Below are 20,959 nucleotides of genomic sequence, written 5' to 3' on the forward strand. Positions count from 1 at the left end.
TGGTTTCCTAGAATGACCAACATAAGCTTTTGACCGATAACAAGATATTTTTTCTATCAGTGCCTAAAACAAGAAAAAAACCCAGATTAATTTCCCCAAAATAAGTAAATTCTCCTTTCTTGAAAATCACTTTTTGCAGTGTATAGGAACAACCCTGAAATCACCCCAGATGCAATGATGGGTGCCAGGGATGCTGGAAAAGGACCAGGGAATTACAAGAGAAAACAACAAGAAAACTAACACACAAACATAATACTGAATAGACAATTAAGTGCTGGATGTTTACCTCTTACAATGACTGTCAGTGGTGCTGTCTGTGTTGACTTGAAGGTGCGGCTGGACACAGTGACCTCATAGACACAGCTGTAGTTGCCCTGGTGGGAGTAGTCTGCCTCAGGAATGTAGAAGGAGGCTGAGTGGTTGATGGCGAGCTGAGTCCTGGTGCTGTTAGACCCATCAAAGATGAGGTGGAAGGAGCCTCCTTGGAGCTGTGGCTCAGTAGAGCAGATGAGGGAAAGACTGTGGCCCCAGGTCACCTCTGGCCCCTGAGGCCCCCAGAACAGCCCTCCATCTGGGGCACTGAGAGAGATGTTGGGCTGCACAAGCACCACTGGGGAAGGAGGCAGTTTATCAGTGGAGGATTAATATGAGATGACACGTGGTTAACAGCTAGAATGGCTCTTTATGTAGCCTAAGTCAACGATGCCTCAACAACTTTCTTAACTATTTATTAGTAACTTGTTAGCCTAGAAATCTAGACGCACCCTAGTGGCCAAAAATATTTTGTAGTTTGGCTTGCCAGGCTAGTAGATTGTGTTATACATTGCGGATTTGGGATTACATATAAAACAATATCCTAACTGCTAATATCTTCCCTGCTGAAAAAAAAACAGCAAGAAACCAGCTTATGCTGGTAGCTGGTTTTAGATGGTTTTAGCTGGTCTATGCTGGTGTAGCTGGTTATGCCACCAGACATGCTGGCGTGACCCTCTGATGAAGCTGGTCAAGCTGGTGTGGCCAGTTTGTTGTGTGAAACAGCTGGTTTAAGATGGTCTTGCTGGTGACCAGCCTGCCAAGCTTGACAGAGACGGTCAAGCTGGTTTCCTAGAATGACCAACATAAGCTGGCATGACCAGTAAAAACCAGCAATATAGACCAGCAACACCAGCTAAAATGACCAGCTTGAGGTTTTGCTGGTTTAGCTGGTCAACTATCATAGGGTGGTCAAACAAGCTGGTTAACAAGCTGGTCAACCAGCAAACATTCATTCACGCTGGACAGGCTGTTTTTTTCAGCAGGGTCCTTATGTCCAACCCTGTTAACCTTTATTACTTAACAAAACACAGAAATATGTCCATATGATATATAACCACATTACCTATTACAAAAAGGCTGACAGTAGCACTTTGAGGGGATGTGAATTCACGACTGGAAACCCTTGTTCTATACTTGCAGTAGTAGACGCCTTCAGAGGTAAAGTCCACTTGAGGAATGGTGAAGAGGGCAGAGCTTTCAATGGCTGTCTTGGTCTCTGTAAATGACCCATTGGACTGCTGTAGGGTAAATGTACCACCCAGGTGCTGTGTGGAGATGGAGCACCTCATCTGGGCAGACTGACCCCAAGAAACCTTTTTGCTGGTTTCCGATGAAAGACTTGGCTTCTGTAGTTCAACTGTAAAAAAAAAAAAAAAAGCGTGAGATGTAACAAACAAACACACTTGGAGAGTGCTGACCTCTGCTATTCTCTACTAGTACTGCTTCTGTAGTACAACTGCAAAAGCAGTGGAGAGGAGAGCGCAACAAGACAGAGAAGACATGATGAAAAGCTCATCTCATGGCAGATTTTTGATCATGTTACAGTATATGTGTAATGAACAGATGGGGCCATGTGGATCCCTATGATAATACGAATTTATTACACGGCTCTTCAGAGTGCTGCAGAAAGTTCCACTCACATGAATGGGCCTTCCCAACGTTCAGAGGTCTGTTAAATCCGACCAACACAGCTAACAACTGTCAAGTGTGGCGAACTATTTATTTTGTTAGCGGAAGCCACGAAACGGTTATGGTAGCCAAGTCATTGCTAAAGACACATTGAGTTAAGTTTATTTTCTTGTTTTGGCAAGTAGCCGTATAATAAGCGGGATAATGTATAGAAAATAAGTCCCTTCAGAACGAAGCAAAACCCTTCCGCTGCGCGTTGGGGTTCTGTTCATCCTGTCGGGACTTATTTTCCGATAATGACCGGCGTTCTATACATTATCCCTTACCTGTATGATGCAAGTGTGTTTCATTTTGTCGCCAGAGTTACATTTTGACAAAGGACTTTTACTCTCTGAAGCTGAGTTTTTCCACCTCTGACAGTATCATTGCAGGCTTTTGATCATGTTATATATGAGGGGGGCATATGAATCCCTAATAACTATATTTAACTTGATTCCAGCTTGATGATAGTCCATTTACCTAATAATTTCCTTCACTTTATCATTGTGTGCGTGGTTAGCTGACACCTCTTTACTTACCTACAGTGATGCTGATGGGCTGGCTACGAGTAGAGGAGGAGGAGTAGGCACATGTGTAGCGGCCCTGGTGAGAGGAGGCCACATTTGACAGAGTAAACGTAGCACTGCTCTGGGAGGAACTAAGAGCCTCTGAATTCACGTTAACTCCATCTCTGTACAGAAGTAAGTTGCCATTGCACCGGTATGCACTAGAACATCTGATCAGAACAGTTTCTCCAGGTAAGACTGCTGAGTATGAGGAGATGAGAGAGATGGAGGGACCTGGAAATATAAAAAGTGTCACATTTTGATTTGCGTTTTCAGCAAGTTTACTTTGATGCCATGATACATGCCGTATTTACTCACCTCTCAAGGAACACACCACTCCTGCATCCTCATGATGGTAACAGTTATGACTGCTAATGTAGGAGCACTGGGTCAGAGACTGTTCAGTACCGGAGCATTTGACATTATCCATTAAAATCTGCCCAGTCCCTGCACCATAGAAGGCTGAATCAGGAGCACAAACAGCAGTGCCACACCCCAGCTGTCTGCACACCACCTCAGCATGACTCATGCCCCAGATATCATCACACACAGTTCCCCACTGGTTATAGTGATACACCTCCACTCGACCTGAGCACCGACTGTCCCCGTTCACCAGCCTGATCTGGGCAGCAACTTAGACACAACAGACACAACCCTCATGCATACTGTAACTGTCAAATGCTATTATACCATCATGGTTGATGGCTATACTGATCGATGGAAAATGGAAATATACTGTGGCAGAGGTTTAGATGTGAGATGTTTACATGTGTATTCCAATACAGGATAGGCTAATGCAATGCTGTGCAGGACAAAGCACTTGTAAGTATGTGTGATCATTGGGGAGGTACTTCACTTACCAGCTGCTGAGGGGACACTGAGAGAAAGAACTACAGAAGGAGAAACAAACCAAGAGGTGTTGTATGTAAACATGTAGATAAATCAAATCAGTGATATTTAAGCATTATCGCACGAGTGGGAGTGGTATTGTTGGCCTATATCGCCACGGCTGTGGTTCGCCGTAGGCACGGAGCCGAAGACTATATAGGCCATATGTACAGTATAGGTCATAAGCATATTATATGCTTGTGATTATAAGCATGTAGCGCTTGCGTAGTTGCAGCGTAGTTCTGCCGGGTATACTTAATACGTCATTCATTCATTACCCTCGACCAATCACCAGGCTACATTGGCTTTATTAATGACTCTGCCCAGGCACCTGCCTTGTTGCTTTCAGGTGCCGATTTTCGATGTTCCCACCCTCCCTCCCTAATCACCACCAGGTTGGTCCTCGTCCAGTTGTCCAGGGGGTAGGCTTCGCCCCTGCTTCTCGTTCCGGCAGGATTTGCCAGGGTCCGCACACTCAGTGACCTGGACCTAGGACGGGGCCTACGCCAAAGACTCTCATTGTTGCTAATTTCTATTCTGATTAAAATCTTTGTTAACTTCAGTTATGTCTCTGAGTATTCCTGGCTGAAATATAATCACAACTACCATGACAAGTGACTCATCAGTATAAATTCTGATTCTAATTGGTAAAGACTGCTGTTCAAATTCAAAATTCAAATTTGACATAACGTACCAACACATGGTCATACATGTTGTCATATGGTCATACAGCACGTTCTGTGAAATGCCTGGTGTCTCATGCGATACCCTCAGTTTGTCTAATGCAGTCTGGTTTGAGGTGTTCCACAGCCAACCCACATACCCAGCTTTGTTGTTTTTCAAGAGCCTAATCTGTGTTGGGGTCTGGGGGACCCCCTGACACAATTTCAATATAATTTATAAAATTCCAATTTTCCCACCATGGAAACACATTATTACAAATTACAAACATGTTATTAATTAAGTCAGTCAATTAGGACATTCCAAACTTTTGACGGACATAGGCCCATGCTCCCCCGGAAGATTTCTGGTGAGTTTTGGGAAAAGATAAGGGTGGAGAAGAAGCATCTTCACACAGAAGTGCGCCCCGAGCACATGGGCCCAGCAGGCCCATTCAGTAGTTCATCCCTGGTCTGTGGTATGACTCCCCCTGGATTTTGTTTTATTATGCTGGTGGCTAATCACACAATTCTAACGTAGTTTGAAAGGGTCATGAAAATGGGCTATGTACATTAACCCATAAGTCAACTTAGTTTCTAACAGAAATAACGTTTTGTGCCAACATGTAGAAACAAACACAACCTTTCCACGGTGAATGGAGGCACTAATCTCTTTCTTTGGCTATCGTCTGTACATGTCAATCACATTGACCATCGGCTATCATCACCCCGACTGCATAGTGAACATTTCTCCCCAAGTTGTGTGCCGGCCGTCGCCACATTTGAAAAAATGCTGTCATTTACTTTCGTAACACAGGATTTTATACATTCCTGCTTTTTGCCTGCATGGATACGCAGTTGAGTGCACATCTATATGTAACATGCACGATGCAACACACTTCTTAGAGGCCTATAAACCATTTCTGACATTACTACTAGAATATGAATGCATTATGTATGTTGTAAGACGTGTTCAATAAATGAATGACACTGGCACGCACATATTCACCATTGAAACTAAAAGGGCACTGAGTTTCACTTTCGTTATCATAGAAAATAGGCTGCAATGTGAAACATACAGTATTTCTAAGTTCCTTTTGAGTATCATCGGCTCCAAAATGAATGGGGTTTCCTTAGCATACAGACCATTCTTGAAAATGTTTTAGAACAAATAAATGTTTGATTTGATCTTTGAGAAGACAAACACAGGTTTATTTAATTGAAAGCATATTAAACTCTGTGTTCTCTATAGAACATTGATCTCAACACTACAGTCATGACAATTTAAAGCCAATTTGAAATCATTGTTATCGCACATTTAAATTACAGGTAAATGCTATGAATGTATCTCATCTGATTTGAGTGACAATAAATATGTTTGACTTATTGTGGGCTGAGCTGTAGCGGAATTTAGCAGTAACACAAAGTAGGCCATAATTTACCTCTGTTGTTCTATAACACCCCTAAAAATGTTCATCTACCACAGAGGAGTTCACCTTGCACATTCAGATTAAGAAAATGTATATTAATGTTACCTGAGATTAGAGCAAGGACAGCCATCGACATCTCCCTCCTTGATGAGAATCTCATGAAATGGACATGTCCTCCTCTATCTCAGTTCCTTTTACCCTCTTTTAACCAGACCGCTGTCAAGGAAGTCATCAAAGCTATGTCAGCAAATTAATATGTGATGCGATCGGGAACCTAGGAGGGTTGAATCAAGGATTTTTGAGTGCACCATGAGATGGGTTATCGTAGATCACATCACATGTCAACCTACAATCCATCCAATTATGTTTTTGACAACTGTTGGCTGACCAACAGTAATTCTCAGCAGTACCAACAGTAATTCTCACTATAAATAAACGATAGAGATAAAGATAGATCTCAACGTGTTCTTTTCTCTGGTTAAATGCAGGGCTAAAGAATGATCTCTGTTCCCGGATAGAACATTGGCCTCAGCAATGTGATTGTCAAATTTAAATCAGGGTAAAGGGAAATTCTAAAACTTATTTTCTGTTGAAATGTCAGATTCCAGATCGAGTGCTTAAAACGGCATCTATCGAAACATATCTATCTGTGTCACTGTTTTTCAAACAACTCCAAAAATATCTTCTCTAATACATTCATATTCATATAAAAAGACACTTACCCAGTATTGGAGAAAGCACAGCCATTGACATATCCACCTCTGGGGGAATTTTCTCATAAAATACATGTCCTTCCTCTTTCTTTCTTCCTTTTAGCTTTTTTTACATGACCTGTTTTCTGTTGGTCAAGTGTTGAAAGTGGTATAAAAGCTAAATGTGGAAATGAATGTCAACCTGCAAGCATTAATCTAGTAGAACCATAATATGAAATGCTGATGTCTTGTTTACTGTTGGCTGACTTATTATAATATTACACAAAGAACACAAATACAGCTCAGAGTGACACAGCTCCAGTGTTGTGCCTGAACGCGTTCATTGAACGAAAGTTCATGAACTCGTTCATAATTTTGGTGAACGTGAACTGAACGAACTGTATTTCTGCCTGATGAACGACACTGTGAACACGTTCATTCAGAAGGAATGCCACTTACGGTTCCCATCAGCATAATCCTTTCTCTTCTAGTGAGAAAGACAACACAAGTGAATGAAGCATATGCATGTATGGTCATACTGTATACAGAGATATACTGCCACATAGAGTCAAAATCAGATGTAAAAGTGACTGAAAAAAGACTCAGGAAAACATCATGGGAGTCAGAACTGTGAGGTCTGCAGTACATCCACAGTGCCTCTAACATCTCAACACTGGCAAAGCCACCTATCCTCCTCACCCTCAACTACAGCCTGTGCAAGTAGCATTTTACCTGTAGAGGACATGTGGAAATGTTTTTCTATGGAGGACCCGTGAAACACCTCTTTTTATGGCAGACCTGTATGTGCAGCAGTTTCTCTGTGGAGGACCTGTGCAGGTGTAGCCATTTCTGTTGATGGAATGTGATTGAAGAGTTCTTTTCCAAAACGCTATATCCACCATTTTATGAAATTTCATAAATCATTTTTTTTAAATTTTGATTTTCAAGTATTCTCAGTGAAACTGTATTGGGTTATGTTTAGTTGATTTATCTTTACTCAATAAAAAACAAAACAACTGCATTTTTATTGATATTACCTCAGAAGGTGGGATACTGTTGCGCTCTTGATGAAATTATTTTTAGTCAGGTGCGTTAAACCAAAAGATATCAGGATTTACAGAGTGCGAACCCTCACTACCTTTTATTGATATTACCTGAAATACACAATTTAATAACATGATTTTTTAATGTTTTCAAAAATGGATTTATAACGTTTTGGAAAAGAGCTTCATATAGGCTACTGATGGTGAAATAACTGGAATGCAGTGGGCCAACTGGCAGTGCTGTTGTTCATGCATCATCTGCATCTACATTTTATGTTTTGATACATTGATGGCATGCCAATTATACGTGAGGGTTTTACTGAAAGGACATTCATGCTTTTTATTAGTTGAGGCTAAACAAATGGAAATGAATCGTCCTCTCTGTAAGCACCAAAGTGCTTCATGGACAATTCTTGGAAGAAGAGATCACCATACCATGGAAGGCCATTTCCGCCACTTACAGATCAAAATCTCAGACATACAGTAGTCAATAGTCTAGTCATAGTCTCATAGTCAAAGTAAATTATGTATGGAAGCCTTTCTGACAAAAGAAGAGATTCAAAGTCAAAATGTTGCATTGGCAGGCTGCCTAGCAATATCACTGCAACCACATTAGCACTTTTTGAGGCTTTTGAAGTGCGTACTGGTGATTGGGAAGTTCGGGTCAGTGTTATGATAGATATATGATAGACAGATATTATACAGATTTAGTAGCATGGCTGGTTTACGTGTGAATGCTTCACAATGTGCTTTCTTCATGCAACTTGCAAGTTACAGAAACATGGCTAACTTCATCTCCTGCTCAAAACAGAATGCAAAACAAGCAAGTGATGGCTCTAGCAGCTGTGGATGTTTAATATGCAGCTTAATGTCACAATCCGAAGTGTACCATCAACGGTTCATCATAAAACATAAGAAAGGTAAAGCAACAAACATGCAAAGTAAAAAAAAAAAAGCTTAAATCAGCTGAAGTATTTTCTACGGGAACTTGCTCAACAAAGGGCGTTTAGTTGTTTACTGCCTCTCTGTGTTTCAAGTCACAACACTATGTCACAAGCCCATGTGCTGTTGACGAAAGAGATTAACACAACAAACACAAAATTAACAAAGATACAATAGATACAAATTTAATACAAGATTTTAATACATAGATTCAATACAATAGATACAAAAAATAAAACCCATACAATAACAACACAATAAAAGTATATGAAAAATAAAACATGTAAAAATAATGAAATATATAATTACAAATATAAATATGAATATACCGGTAAACAACCAATTTAATTACTTAAATAGCTTTAAAACCACAATGAAGAGTTTGCAAGAATGAAATATGTTTCATTTTAAATTTTAAAAGAGTACACTTTCGGATCAGTCCTTAGTTCAGGAGGTAGGGAATTCCAGAGAGTGCGGGAACTCAAGTTAATTCTGTATTGCAAGGAGCCCTTTACCTGAGGATCTAAGGGATCTGACTGGTGTATATGCAATGAGCATGTCAGAAATGTATGAGGGAGCTACGCCCATGAATTATCTAAAATAGTCAGAAGTATTTTAAAATCAATTATTTACATTACTGGGAGGGGCCTACGTGTACTAGTAGAATTAATAGTTATTATCCATCCAAGTTTTAATATCATAAATGCACTGGATGAGGTCATTCACTAGACTAGGATTATTGGAAGAAACAAAGACAAATAATTGTGTGTCGTCGGATGAATGATAAGACAAAGTATTGTATGGCTGATGATTTTTTAGACAACAATACATGTTTAGGCCCAAACCCATTACACCCCTTCGCTCTACCCCTTTCCCCTTCACGTGTAGGGGTAGGGATGTTCCAATTCCCGTTAAGGCAGAGGGGTAGGGGAAAGTGGTAGGGCTATACCCCTCCAAATGAAGATTTTTTATGCACACTCCAAACGGAGGTGTATGAGCAAGGGCAAGGGGAAAGGGGTAGGAGTAGGGGTAGAAATTAGAAATGGGATTGGCCCTTAGTATTTCTCAAAGGATCATTTTAACTTAATTTAAGAACACTTGGACTTACTTCAACAAGTCCTATCAAGACAAATTTACTCATTACACTGGCAGACAAATTTGCTTGTTTTCAGATGAGACATCTTAAAATAGGCCTAAATGAAGCTCATTTTAAAGCAACACTAAAGAGTTTTTCGTACCTTAAAATAATGTTTCCAAAATCATTTCAGCGGTTCATCAACTCATAACAGGGTGAATGGCACTTCTGCTTTCACTTTGCGGGCCGGCCCTCTATCGGCTATAACCACACTATGTAACTTTACTAGATCGGGTAGCGTATCTGTAGTTCGATGAAATGAGATATAAGAAACTACAAATTTGACTTGCTTCGATGTCGCAATACATCATACTTTCATAAAAGCATGCAACATACTCTACCTTGTCTCTGGACATTGTTATTTGCTGGATAAACAATAAGCGTGTGTGCGACAGAGGAAAAGCGTTTTAGTGTTGCTTTAAATTTAGACAAATGATTTTACGAGAAAGTGGTAGGCAAGTCTCTTCATGCTGAAAACAATACCATCTAGATTTTGTTATCTTGATATAAGAATAATAAGACATGATAGACATTTATTAGATAAGCAGTTTTTGCAGAGTGCATTTAATTAATGTGGTGATTTCTGACTCACTGTATGTAACATTGTCCATCTGTATTGTGTGTGTATGTGTGTCACTCAAACACTTTTTCTTCACCAGGTAGAGGATGGCAGGAATCAGCAGAAGTAGGAACAACCCTGAAATCACCCCAGATGCAATGATGGGTGCCAGGGATGCTGGAAAAGGACCAGGGAATTACAAGAGAAAACAACAAGTAAACTACTGTAACACACAAACAAATAATACTGAATAGATAATGAAGTGCTGGATGTTTACCTCTTACAATGACTGTCAGTGGTGCTGTCTGTGTTGACTTGAAGGTGCGGCTGGACACAGTGACCTCATAGACACAGCTGTAGTTGCCCTGGTGGGAGTAGTCTGCCTCAGGAATGTAGAAGGAGGCTGAGTGGTTGATGGCGAGCTGAGTCCTGGTGCTGTTAGACCCATCAAAGATGAGGTGGAAGGAGCCTCCTTGGTGCTGTGGCTCAGTAGAGCAGATGAGGGAGAGGCTGTGGCCCCTGGTCACCTCTGGCCCCTGAGACCCCCAGAACAGCCCTCCATCTGGGGCACTGAGAGAGATGTTGGGCTGCACAAGCACCACTAAATAAGGTGGAAGTTTATCAGTGGAGGATTAACGTGAGATGACATGTAGTTAATAGCTAGAAATTAATGCCTCTCTATGTAGCCTAAGTCAACGATGCCTCAACAACTTTCTTAACTATTTAATTGTAGATTGTGTTATACATTGCGGATTTGGGATTAGGCCTACTTACATATAAAACAATATCCTAACAGCTTATATCTTCCCTGCTGAAAAAAACAGCAAGAAACCATGTTATGCTGGTCATCCATCATAGAGTGGTCAAACAAGCTGGTTAACAAGCTGGTCAACCAGCAAACATTCATTCATGCTGGACAGGCTGTTTTTCAGCAGGGTCCTTATGTCCAACACTGTTAACCTTTATAGTATTACTTAAGGAATAGTTCGGAATTTTGGACATAGGACCTCATTTCCAACTTTACCGAGGTGATATAGGTCGGTGGAGACTGTTTTTATCGCGTTTAACCCCTTCCTTCAGTTGCAGCGTTCCCCTTTGCTAACGCTGGTTCTGAGCTAACGCATTTCAACGGTAACATCCAAAACAGTCTTAGGTCACTCCACAGCACACCCGAGACAAGTCAGTTAACATGTCAGACTATCGATACATGTCCGTATTGATAGAATCATTTTAGAAATAAAACTAACCTCGCAACTCAATGATTTATTACATTTTGTGGGACTAGTTTCTCAATATCAATCCGCCACTGCCATACAGGGAACAAAGTAGGCTATTACAATGCCAGGGCTGTACACTTAGCTTTTTCACTAGGAGCATAGGTGCTCCTAAATGAAAAAAATTAGGAGCACAGAAAAAAATTTAGGAGCACTATGAAATTTCCTTGAAAACCTTAAGCAGGGTACAGATCATTCACAGCAGTGGCAATCCTAGTCTCTGCTCAAACTTTAAGAAGTACCGCACTTTAAGAAGTGCCTACCTAGCCTACATGAACATAAGGTTTCATTCAGTTTAAGGAAAATAGTCACGCATAGTTCAAGGATACATGTTTTCATTAAATAACATGAATGTTAAAAAACTAACAACGTTAAAGACAAATATTTCCGGTGTAATAGAAAAGATGAGTGTCCAGCAATGTTAACTTCTATGATTGGTAGCCTACCGTGGCATGGCATTGTGAGTTGTCCGTTCACTTTTTCCTTGGTCATGTTTACCTGGCTGGGTGCTTAACTTATTCTACCATGACTTGTCTTGGAGTTTGGCATTATACTGTATATCTGTTATATCCAATGAGTGACAACCAGTGCTCAAAATAAAACGTTACGGTATTCTCCTGATAACGTTAGTGGAATGGATTTAATGTGAACGTAGCCTACATAAAAAGACGCAGTGGTCAATGCAGGCTCGGGTGAAGCTGGGAGGAATTTAACGCACAGGTTCCACACAGTGTTTAGCCTATCAACCGTGATGATAATAGCCTAATATTTGAAATGGACACGCTAAATGTTATATTCAATATTTTCATCATGGTTTGCCGTTTCACCGGTAATCGTTACATATAGTCACCAACTGATAACGAACAGATTGAAGAAAAAGAAGAATGGATTTGGTGTGACATTTGTGAGAGCGTGAGGTTGATGCTGAAACCGTGAGTATTCAGGTGTGTAAGAGTTGTCAACTCTGAAATTTGTATGCGCGAAAATTGTACTATAGCCTACTTTGATCCACTCATTTTAGGAGCAAAATGCGAATGAAAGGGTTGAAATCAGTACTCGCACGTGTGCGAGCATTTTAATTTTTATACTCGCACAAATATATTTTTTACTCGTATTTGCGACGACCTGCTCGCAGTGTACAGCCCTGAATGCGATGCAAGGTCAATTTTATTTCTAACATTGTTCTATCAACACAGGCATGTGCATCGATAGTCTGACATTATAATTTATATAATTTATTTGTTTCGGGTGATCTGTAGAGTGTTTTCAGCGGCAGGCTGGATGTTACTGTTGACTTGCGTTATCTCGGCACCAGATGAACGCTGCAACTCAAGGAAGGGCAGAAATTCACTGAAAATGGTCTTCACCGACCTATATCACCCCGATTACGTTTGAAATGAGGTCCTATGTCCAAAATTCCAAACTATTCCTTTAACAAAACACAGAAATATGTCAAAATATGATATATAACCACATTACCTATTACAGAAAGGCTGACAGTAGAACTTTGAGGGGATGTGAATTCACGACTGGAAACCCTTGTTCTATACTTGCAGTAGTAGCGTCCTTCATGGGTAAAGTCCACTTGAGGAATGGTGAAGAGGGCAGAGGTTCCAGTAACTCTCTTGGTCTCTGTAAATGACCCAGAGAGCTGCTGTAGGATGAATGTATCGCCCTGATGCTGTGTGAAGATTGAGCACCTCATCTGGGCAGACTGACCCCAAGAAATCTTTTTGCTGGTTTCCGGTGAAAGACTTGGCTTCTGTAGTTCAACTGTAAAAGAAAAGCGTGAGATGTAACAAACAAACTTGGAGAGGGCAGACCTCTGCTATTTACAGTGCATGCAAATGCACTGTTCTGTTCTTCCTAGGCATCTTCTTCTTATTATTATTATAGTGCATGAAAATGCACTATATTGTTCTTCCTAGGTTTCTTATTACAGTGCATGAAAATGCACTGTACTGTTCTTCCTAGGCTTCTTATTAGAGTGCATGAAAAATGCACTCTATTGTTATTAGAGTGCATGAAAAATGCACTCTATTGTTATTCCACTTATTAGAGTGCATGAAAAATGCACTCTATTGTTATTCCACTTATTCTTATTAGAGTGCATGAAAAATGCACTCTATTGTTATTCCACTTATTCTTATTATTAGAGTGCATGAAAAATGCATTCTATTGTTATTCCACTTATTAGAGTGCATGAAAAATGCACTCTATTGTTCTTCCAACTATTCTTATTAGAGTGCATGAAATATGCACTCTATTGTTCTTCCAACTATTCTTATTATTATTCTTCAACGCTTTTTGTGCTTTTAATGCGGCTTCAACGGTTTAACTTTGAAACTTCATTCAAACTGTGTCGCGTAGATCTTACTTCGGTGACTTGGGCTTTGTATTTTTCAACTTTGTAACTTTTATACTTTTTAAACTATTTAATTAAAACTATCAAAATTTCCCCATAGACTTAACATTATGATTATGACATCACCGATTAGAATCCTATGCCAGAAATCTCTCTCCCAGGCTTTTAGAATCCTATGCCAGAACTCTCAGGCTTCTAGAATCCTACTGTATGCCAGAACTCTCTCTCTCTCTCAGGCTGGCTCTGATAAGACTACAGGTCCTGTTCAACGGTTCCCTGTGCCCAAAACTGTTTCAAAATAAAAATCCTCACTACCATAATTCACTATCAAATCGTTCAACCATTTAAACTACTCAACTATTTAACTGTTCAGCCATTTTAACTGTCAGTTGTCATCAACTATTTAAACTACTCAACTATTTATACTCAACAGTTTAACTGTTGCTATTCCAACTGTCCGTTTTCATCAACTTTGACTCCCTCCAACTGTTTCTACTGCCTGAAACTAAATTCACTATTAATTAATTCAACTATTTAAACTACTCAACTATTTAACTGTTTGGCTATTCCAACTGTCCGTTTTCATCAACTATGACTCCCTCCAACTTTTTCTGCTGCCTGAAACTAAATGCACTATTAATTAATTCAACTATTTAAACTACTAAACTATTTAACTGTTTAGCTATTCCATCTGTCAGTTTCATCAACTATGACTCCCTCAAACTAAATTCACTATTAATTGATTCAACTATTTAAACTACTCAACTATTTAACTGTTTGGCTATTCCATCTGTCAGTTTTCATCAACTATGACTCCCTCCAACTGTTTCAAAATAATAAGACTACAGATCTTGTTCTTATTAAACTTCTTCTAACGCTTTTTACGCGTTTAATGCGGCTTCAACGGTTTAACTTTGAAACTTCATTCAAACTGTGTTGCGTAGATCTCACTTAGGTGACTTCAGCTTTGTTTTTTTCAACTTTGAAACTTTTAAACTTTTTAAACTATTTAATTAAAACTATCAAAATTTCCCCATAGACTTAACATTGTGATTGTGACATCACAATTCCGAATTAGAATCCTATGCTAGAACTCTCTCTCCCAGGCTTTTAGAATCCTATGCCAGAACTCTCAGGCTTCTAGAATCCTACTGTATGCCAGAACTCTCTCTCTCTCAGGCTGGCTCTAATAAGACCACAGATCCTGCTCAACTGTTCCCTGTGCCCACTATCAAATCGTTCAACCATTTAAACTAGGCTACTCAACTATTTAACTGTTCAGCCATTTTAACTGTCAGTTGTCATCAACTGTTTAAACTACTCAACTATTTAACTGTTTGGCTATTCCAACTGTCTGTTTTCATCAACTAACTATTTAAACTACTCAACTATTTAACTGTTTGGCTATTCCAACTGTCCGTTTTCATCAACTATGAATCCCTCCAACTGTTTCTACTGCCTGAAACTAAATTCACTATTAATTAATTCAACTATTTAAACTACTCAACTATTTAACTGTTTGGCTATTCCAACTGTCCGTTTTCATCAGCTATGACTCCCTCCAACTGTTTCTACTGCCTGAAACTAAATTCACTATTAATTAATTCAACTATTTAAACTACTCAACTATTTAACTGTTTGGCTATTCCAACTGTCCGTTTTCATCAACTATGACGCCCTCCAACTGTTTCTACTGCCTGAAACTGTGTCTTAATGAAAGTCCTTACTACAATTATTCATAATTAAAGAATAAACATTTAAACTGATCAATTAATCAACTGTTCAGCCATTTTAACTGCCAGTTGTCTTCAACTATGACTTCCACCACATATTTCCTCTGCCCACAACTGTTTCAAAATAAGTCATCAGTGCCATAAATCCGTATTTAATAATTTAACTATTTAAACTATGCAACTATTTAACCATTTAGCCATTCCGAATTACAGTTGTCATCAGCTACGTATCCCACCAACAGTTTTCTCTGCCCACAGCTGTTTCAAAATAAAAGTCCTCACTAGAATAATTCACTATTAATTAATTCAACTATTTAAACTACTGAACTGTTTAACTTTTTGCCCATTCCAACTGTTCATTGTCATCAACTATGATTTCCATCAACCTTTTCTCTACTTCACCTCTATCTTTGTGCTTGAATGATATTTGAAACATTATCTAACAATACTTTATTGAACAGAAATGTTTACGTTTTCATGCACTCGTAATTCCCTGGAATTGCTTTCTCTAGTTATTACAGTGCATGAAAATGCACTGTACTGTTCTTCCTAGGCTTTTTATTACAGTGCATGAAAATGCACTGTACTGTTCTTCCTAGGCTTCTTCAACTTCAACTTTTTATTATTCTTCTTCTAACGCACGCAATTCAGCTTGAACCGTTTAACGTAGAAACTTCATTCAAACTGTGTTACGTAGGTCTTGCTTATGCCATGTGTGCTTTGTATTTTTCAACTTTGTAACTTTTATACTTTTTAAACTATTAGTTAAAAACTATTACAATTCCCCCCATAGACTTAACATTGCTCATTATGACATCACGGCAGCAATTAGAATCTTACGCCAGGTGGCCGGCCACCTGGGCACCAACTGTCAGTTTCTCTCAGGTTTTAAGCATACAATCTCTCTGAAGACTACACATATCCTGTTAAACTGTTTCCTCTGTCCACAACTGTTTCAAAATAAAAGTCCTCACTGCAATAATACACTATTAAATCATTTAACCATTGAAACTACTCAACTATTGAACTGTTCAACCATTCCAACTGTCAGTTATCATCCACTATGCCTCCAGTCAACTACATGAAACCTCCATGTACCTAGCAACCAACATAGCAACCATTAAAATTAAGTGCTTATGACCATTTCCATAGCAACCAACATGATTATACTGCAGTAACTTCTTGTTTCCTGATAGTGGCCACCATGGATACCCTAACAACAAATGTTTCAAAATAAAAGTCCTCACTAGCAAGTTAGCTAGTTAGCATGGTTAGCATAGTTAGCATTGTTAGCATAGTTAGCATTTTTAGCATAACTGCAAAAAATCATCAACTAAGTTAGCTAATCAACCTGGTTAGCATTGTTAGCAAATCTAGCATTGTTAGCATAGTTAGCATTTTTAGCATTACTGCTAGAAATCATCGGTTAAGTTAGCGAATCAACCTGGTTAGCATTGTTAGTAAAGTTAGCATTGCTAGCATAATTAGCATTTTTAGCGTAACTGCTAGAAATCATTAGCTAAGTTAGCTAATCAACATTTTAACATGAATAGAAATCATTAGTTAAGTTAGAACTGGAATGTTTCATCTTTAAACTGTCTACCTTCACACTATCAACTCTCTGTAAACTATGCAACCACCATGTTTATCCTAGCTACACCTTAGTAACCATATCTACATTATCTATCTATTTTTGCATTTTCATGCACTGGTAATTCCTTGGAATTGCATTTCTAGTTCTTCTTCTAACGCACGCAATTCAGCTTGAACCGTTTAACGTAGAAACTTCATTCAAACTTTGTTGCGAAGGTCTCGCTTATGCCATGTGTGCTTTGTATTTTTCAACTTTGTAACTTTTATACTTTTTAAACTATGAATTAAAAAACGATTTCCCCATAGATTTAACATTGAGCTATTTCCCCATAGACTTAACATTGCTCATTATGACATCACGGCAGCAATTAGAATGTTACGCCAGGTGGCCAGTCCAGGTGCAGCAGCTCTCTCTCTCTCAGGCACACTGGCTCTCTTGAGACTACATTTTCTGTTCCCCTGTCAACTGTATCAACATAAGTCTTCCTAATTCCATCCAACTTTTTATCCATTCATCTTCTTCAAACCATTCACTCACCCACCCATTCTAAACAGTCTGCCTATCAACATCAATTAGACGCTCTACATTCAACTTTTAAACAATCTACTCTGTCTCAGGCTGGCTCTCTTAAGACTAGCCAGTTAAATTGATTACACCTGTTCTGTATCCACTACTCTCAGTAGAGAGCTGTGTCTCTCCATTCTACAAGAATATAAGGCACATTCCATCCAACATTCTATCCATTCATCTTCTTCAGACCATTCACTCATCCACCCATTAAACTGTCTATCAACATCTATTAAACAGTCTGTCTATCAACATCCATTAAACCCTCTGTCTATCAACATTAATTAGACTATCTACATTTAACTTTTAAATTATTTACTCTGTCTCAGGCTTTAAGAGTACTCTGGCTCTCTTAAGACTAGCCAGTTAAATTGATTACACCTGTGTCAACTACTCTCAGAGAGCTGTATCAGTGTCTCTCTTAACAAGAATATAAGGCACATTCCATCCAACCTTCTATCCATTCATCTTCTTCAGACCATTCACTCATCCACCCATTAAACTGTCAATCAATATCTATTAAACAATCTGCCTATCAACATCCATTAAACATTCTGTCTATCAACATTAATTAGACTATCTACATACAACTTTTAAAGTATTTACTGTGGGTCCCTCTCAAGCAGCGTTTATATGTCCTCCCTCGCTCCTCGATCCTCAATGATCTACATAAAGAAAGATAGAAGAAGGGCTAGACTATCCCATTGTTGCCGCTCCATCATTCTTTATGTAGATCAGTGAGGAGCGAGAGAGGACGCGTAAACGCTATATGAGAGGCACCTTCTGTCTCAGGCTTTAAGCATACAATCTCATTAAGACTACAGATCCTGTTTTACTACGTCCTCTGTCCACAACTGTTTCAAAATAAAGGTCCTCACTGCAATAATACACTATTAAATCATTTAACCATTGAAACTACTCAACTATTGAACTGTTCAACCATTCCAACTGTCAGTTATCATCCACTATGCCTCCAGTCAACTACATGAAACCTCCATGTACCTAGCAACCAACATAGCAACCATTAAAATTAAGTGTTTATGACCGTTTCCATAGCAACCAACATGATTATACTGCAGTAACTTCTTGTTTCCTGATAGTGGCCACCATGGATACCCTAGCAACAAATGTTTCAAAATAAAAGTCCTCACTAGCAAGTTAGCTAGTTAGCATGGTTAGCATAGTTAGCATTGTTAACATAGTTAGCATTTTTAGTATAACTGCAAAAAATCATCAACTAAGTTAGCTAATCAACCTGGTTAGCATTGTTAGCATTGGTAGCATTTTTAGCATTACTGCTAGAAATCATCGGTTAAGTTAGCTAATCAACCTGGTTAGCATTGTTAGTAAAGTTAGCATTGCTAGCATAATTAGCATTTTTAGCATAACCGCTAGAAATCATTAGCTAAGTTAGCTAATCAACATTTTAACATGAATAGAAATCATTAGTTAAGTTAGAACTGGAACGTTTCATCTTTAAAACGTCTACCTTCACACTATCAACTCTCTGTAAACTATGCAACCACCATGTTTACCCTAGCTACACCTTAGTAACCATATCTACATTATCTATCTATTTTTGCATTTTCATGCACTGGTAATTCCTTGGAATTGCATTTCTAGTTATTTTTCTTCTAACGAATTTATGCGTTTAATGCGGCTTCAACGGTTTAACTTTGAAACTTCATTCAAACTGTGTTGCGTAGATCTCACTTAGGTGACTTCAGCTATATATTGTTCAACTTTGAAACTTTTATACTTTTTAAACTATTTAATTAAAACTATCAAAATTTCCCCATAGACTTAACATTATGATTATGACATCACCGATTAGAATCCTATGCCAGAAATCTCTCTCCCAGGCTTTTAGAATCCTATGTCAGAACTCTCAGGCTTCTAGAATCCTACTGTATGCCAGAACTCTCTCTCTCTCAGGCTTTTAAGCATGCAGTCTGGCTCTAATAAGACTACAGATCCTATTCAACTGTTCCCTGTGCCCAAAACTGTTTCAAAATAAAAATCCTCACTAACATAATTCACTATCAAATCGTTCAACCATTTAAACTACTCAACTATTTAACTGTTCAGCCATTTTAACTGTCAGTTGTCATCAACTGTTTAAGCTGCTCAACTATTTAAAATATTCAACTATTTAACTGTTTGGCTATTCAAACTGTCAGTTTTCATCAACTATGACTCCCTCCAACTGTTTCTACTGCCTGAAACTAAATTCACTATTAATCAATTCAACTATTTAAACTACTCAACTATTTAACTGTTTGGCTATTCCAACTGTCTGTTTTCATCAATTATGACTCCCTCTAACTGTTTCTACCACCTGAAACTGTTTCAAAATGAAAGTCCTTACTACAATTATTCACTATCAAATCGTTCAACCATTTAAACTACTCAACTATTTAACTGTCAGTTGTCATCAACTGTTTATACAACAATTGGGTTCTATGAAGCTGTTTCTTTGTTTCTGATTGGCCGAGAGACGTTCCATGAGTTGAAATATCCCACGATAATCCACTCGGACTTTTCACAGCTAATAATAAATCACTCCGCGATACAATGTCAAGTTGTGAAGTGTAAAACGAACTGTCACATCCAAGCTGAAATACATACGCTCAGAACGTAGAATATGACAGAGGTGGATATTAGCTAGTTGGATGGCATGTAGGCTAAGTAAAATAGTGATGTTTCAAAGCTAAAAGCATGTCCTAACCAGACGCAATGCAAGTAACGTTTATTAGGCTACATTGCTTGACAACGGGAGAGATAGAACTAACGACTGGCTTTTGGCCATAGCAACGTGCTTTTAGAACTAACGACTGGCCTTTGGCCATAGCAACCATCCATTTAGAACTAGTAACGGCAGTTTGTCCTGCAAGTAGCCTAATAGAAATTTGTGGCGGAGAGAAGTAGTTCTACAAACAAGACAGTTTTAGCGATTTAAACGTTTACATTATAATGGGAAATTAGCGCAAAAAACAAGTGGTAGAATTGTTGTATAAAAGCAATATAGCACTCGTGGTCGTGGGTTGTTGCTGGATATTCCCACGGGTGTTGTTGCCTGCGCCACTCGGCCTCCGGCCTCGAGGCTACGGTTATCCGGTTTCTTATTAGAGTGCATGAAAATGCACTCTACTGTTATCCGGTTTCTTCTTATTATTATAGGCGATTATTCTTCTTCTTACGTTTTTGTGCGTGCAATTCAGCTTCAACCGTTTAACGTAGAAACTTCATTCAAACTGCGCTGCGTAGGTCTTACTTAGGTGACTTCAGCTATGTATTTTTTAACTTTGTAACTTTTATACTTTTTGAACTATTAAATAAAAACTATTAAAATTTCCCCATAGACTTAACATTACATTATGACATCATAATAGGGCAATTAGAATCTTATGCCAGGTGGCCAGTCCAGGTGCAGCAGCTCTCTCTCTCTCAGGCTTTAAGCATATAATCTCATTAAGACTACAGATCCTGTTTCATACTTCCTCTGTCCACAACTGTTTCAAAATAAAAG

The 20,959-nt window shown here is 38.8% G+C and overlaps 2 protein-coding genes across 2 annotated transcripts in view; both read right to left on the bottom strand.

The window, feature by feature from the left end:
- LOC134099212 (uncharacterized) overlaps positions 1–20,959 on the bottom strand; it is a 60,806-nt gene that overhangs the window by 16,497 nt on the left and 23,350 nt on the right. Inside the window, exons 5-7 of the mRNA XM_062552003.1 lie at positions 12,651–12,944; positions 10,175–10,498; positions 9,931–10,074 (exon numbers count right to left, since the gene is read on the bottom strand). Of these exons, the coding sequence (XP_062407987.1) occupies positions 9,931–10,074; positions 10,175–10,498; positions 12,651–12,944 (762 nt within the window). The remainder of the gene's footprint in view (positions 1–9,930; positions 10,075–10,174; positions 10,499–12,650; positions 12,945–20,959) is intronic.
- Positions 40–5,722, bottom strand: LOC134099401 (immunoglobulin superfamily member 1-like). The gene is made up of 6 exons (XM_062552261.1): positions 5,632–5,722; positions 3,410–3,439; positions 2,868–3,182; positions 2,523–2,783; positions 1,379–1,672; positions 40–610 (listed from the first exon to the last, which is right to left on the bottom strand). Exons 1-6 carry the CDS (start codon positions 5,684–5,686, stop codon positions 237–239), a joined length of 1,329 nt encoding a protein of 442 aa, XP_062408245.1. The 5' UTR covers positions 5,687–5,722; the 3' UTR covers positions 40–236.

Source organism: Sardina pilchardus, chromosome 13, assembly GCF_963854185.1.
Source record: "Sardina pilchardus chromosome 13, fSarPil1.1, whole genome shotgun sequence".
NCBI classification, from domain to species: domain Eukaryota; kingdom Metazoa; phylum Chordata; class Actinopteri; order Clupeiformes; family Clupeidae; genus Sardina; species Sardina pilchardus.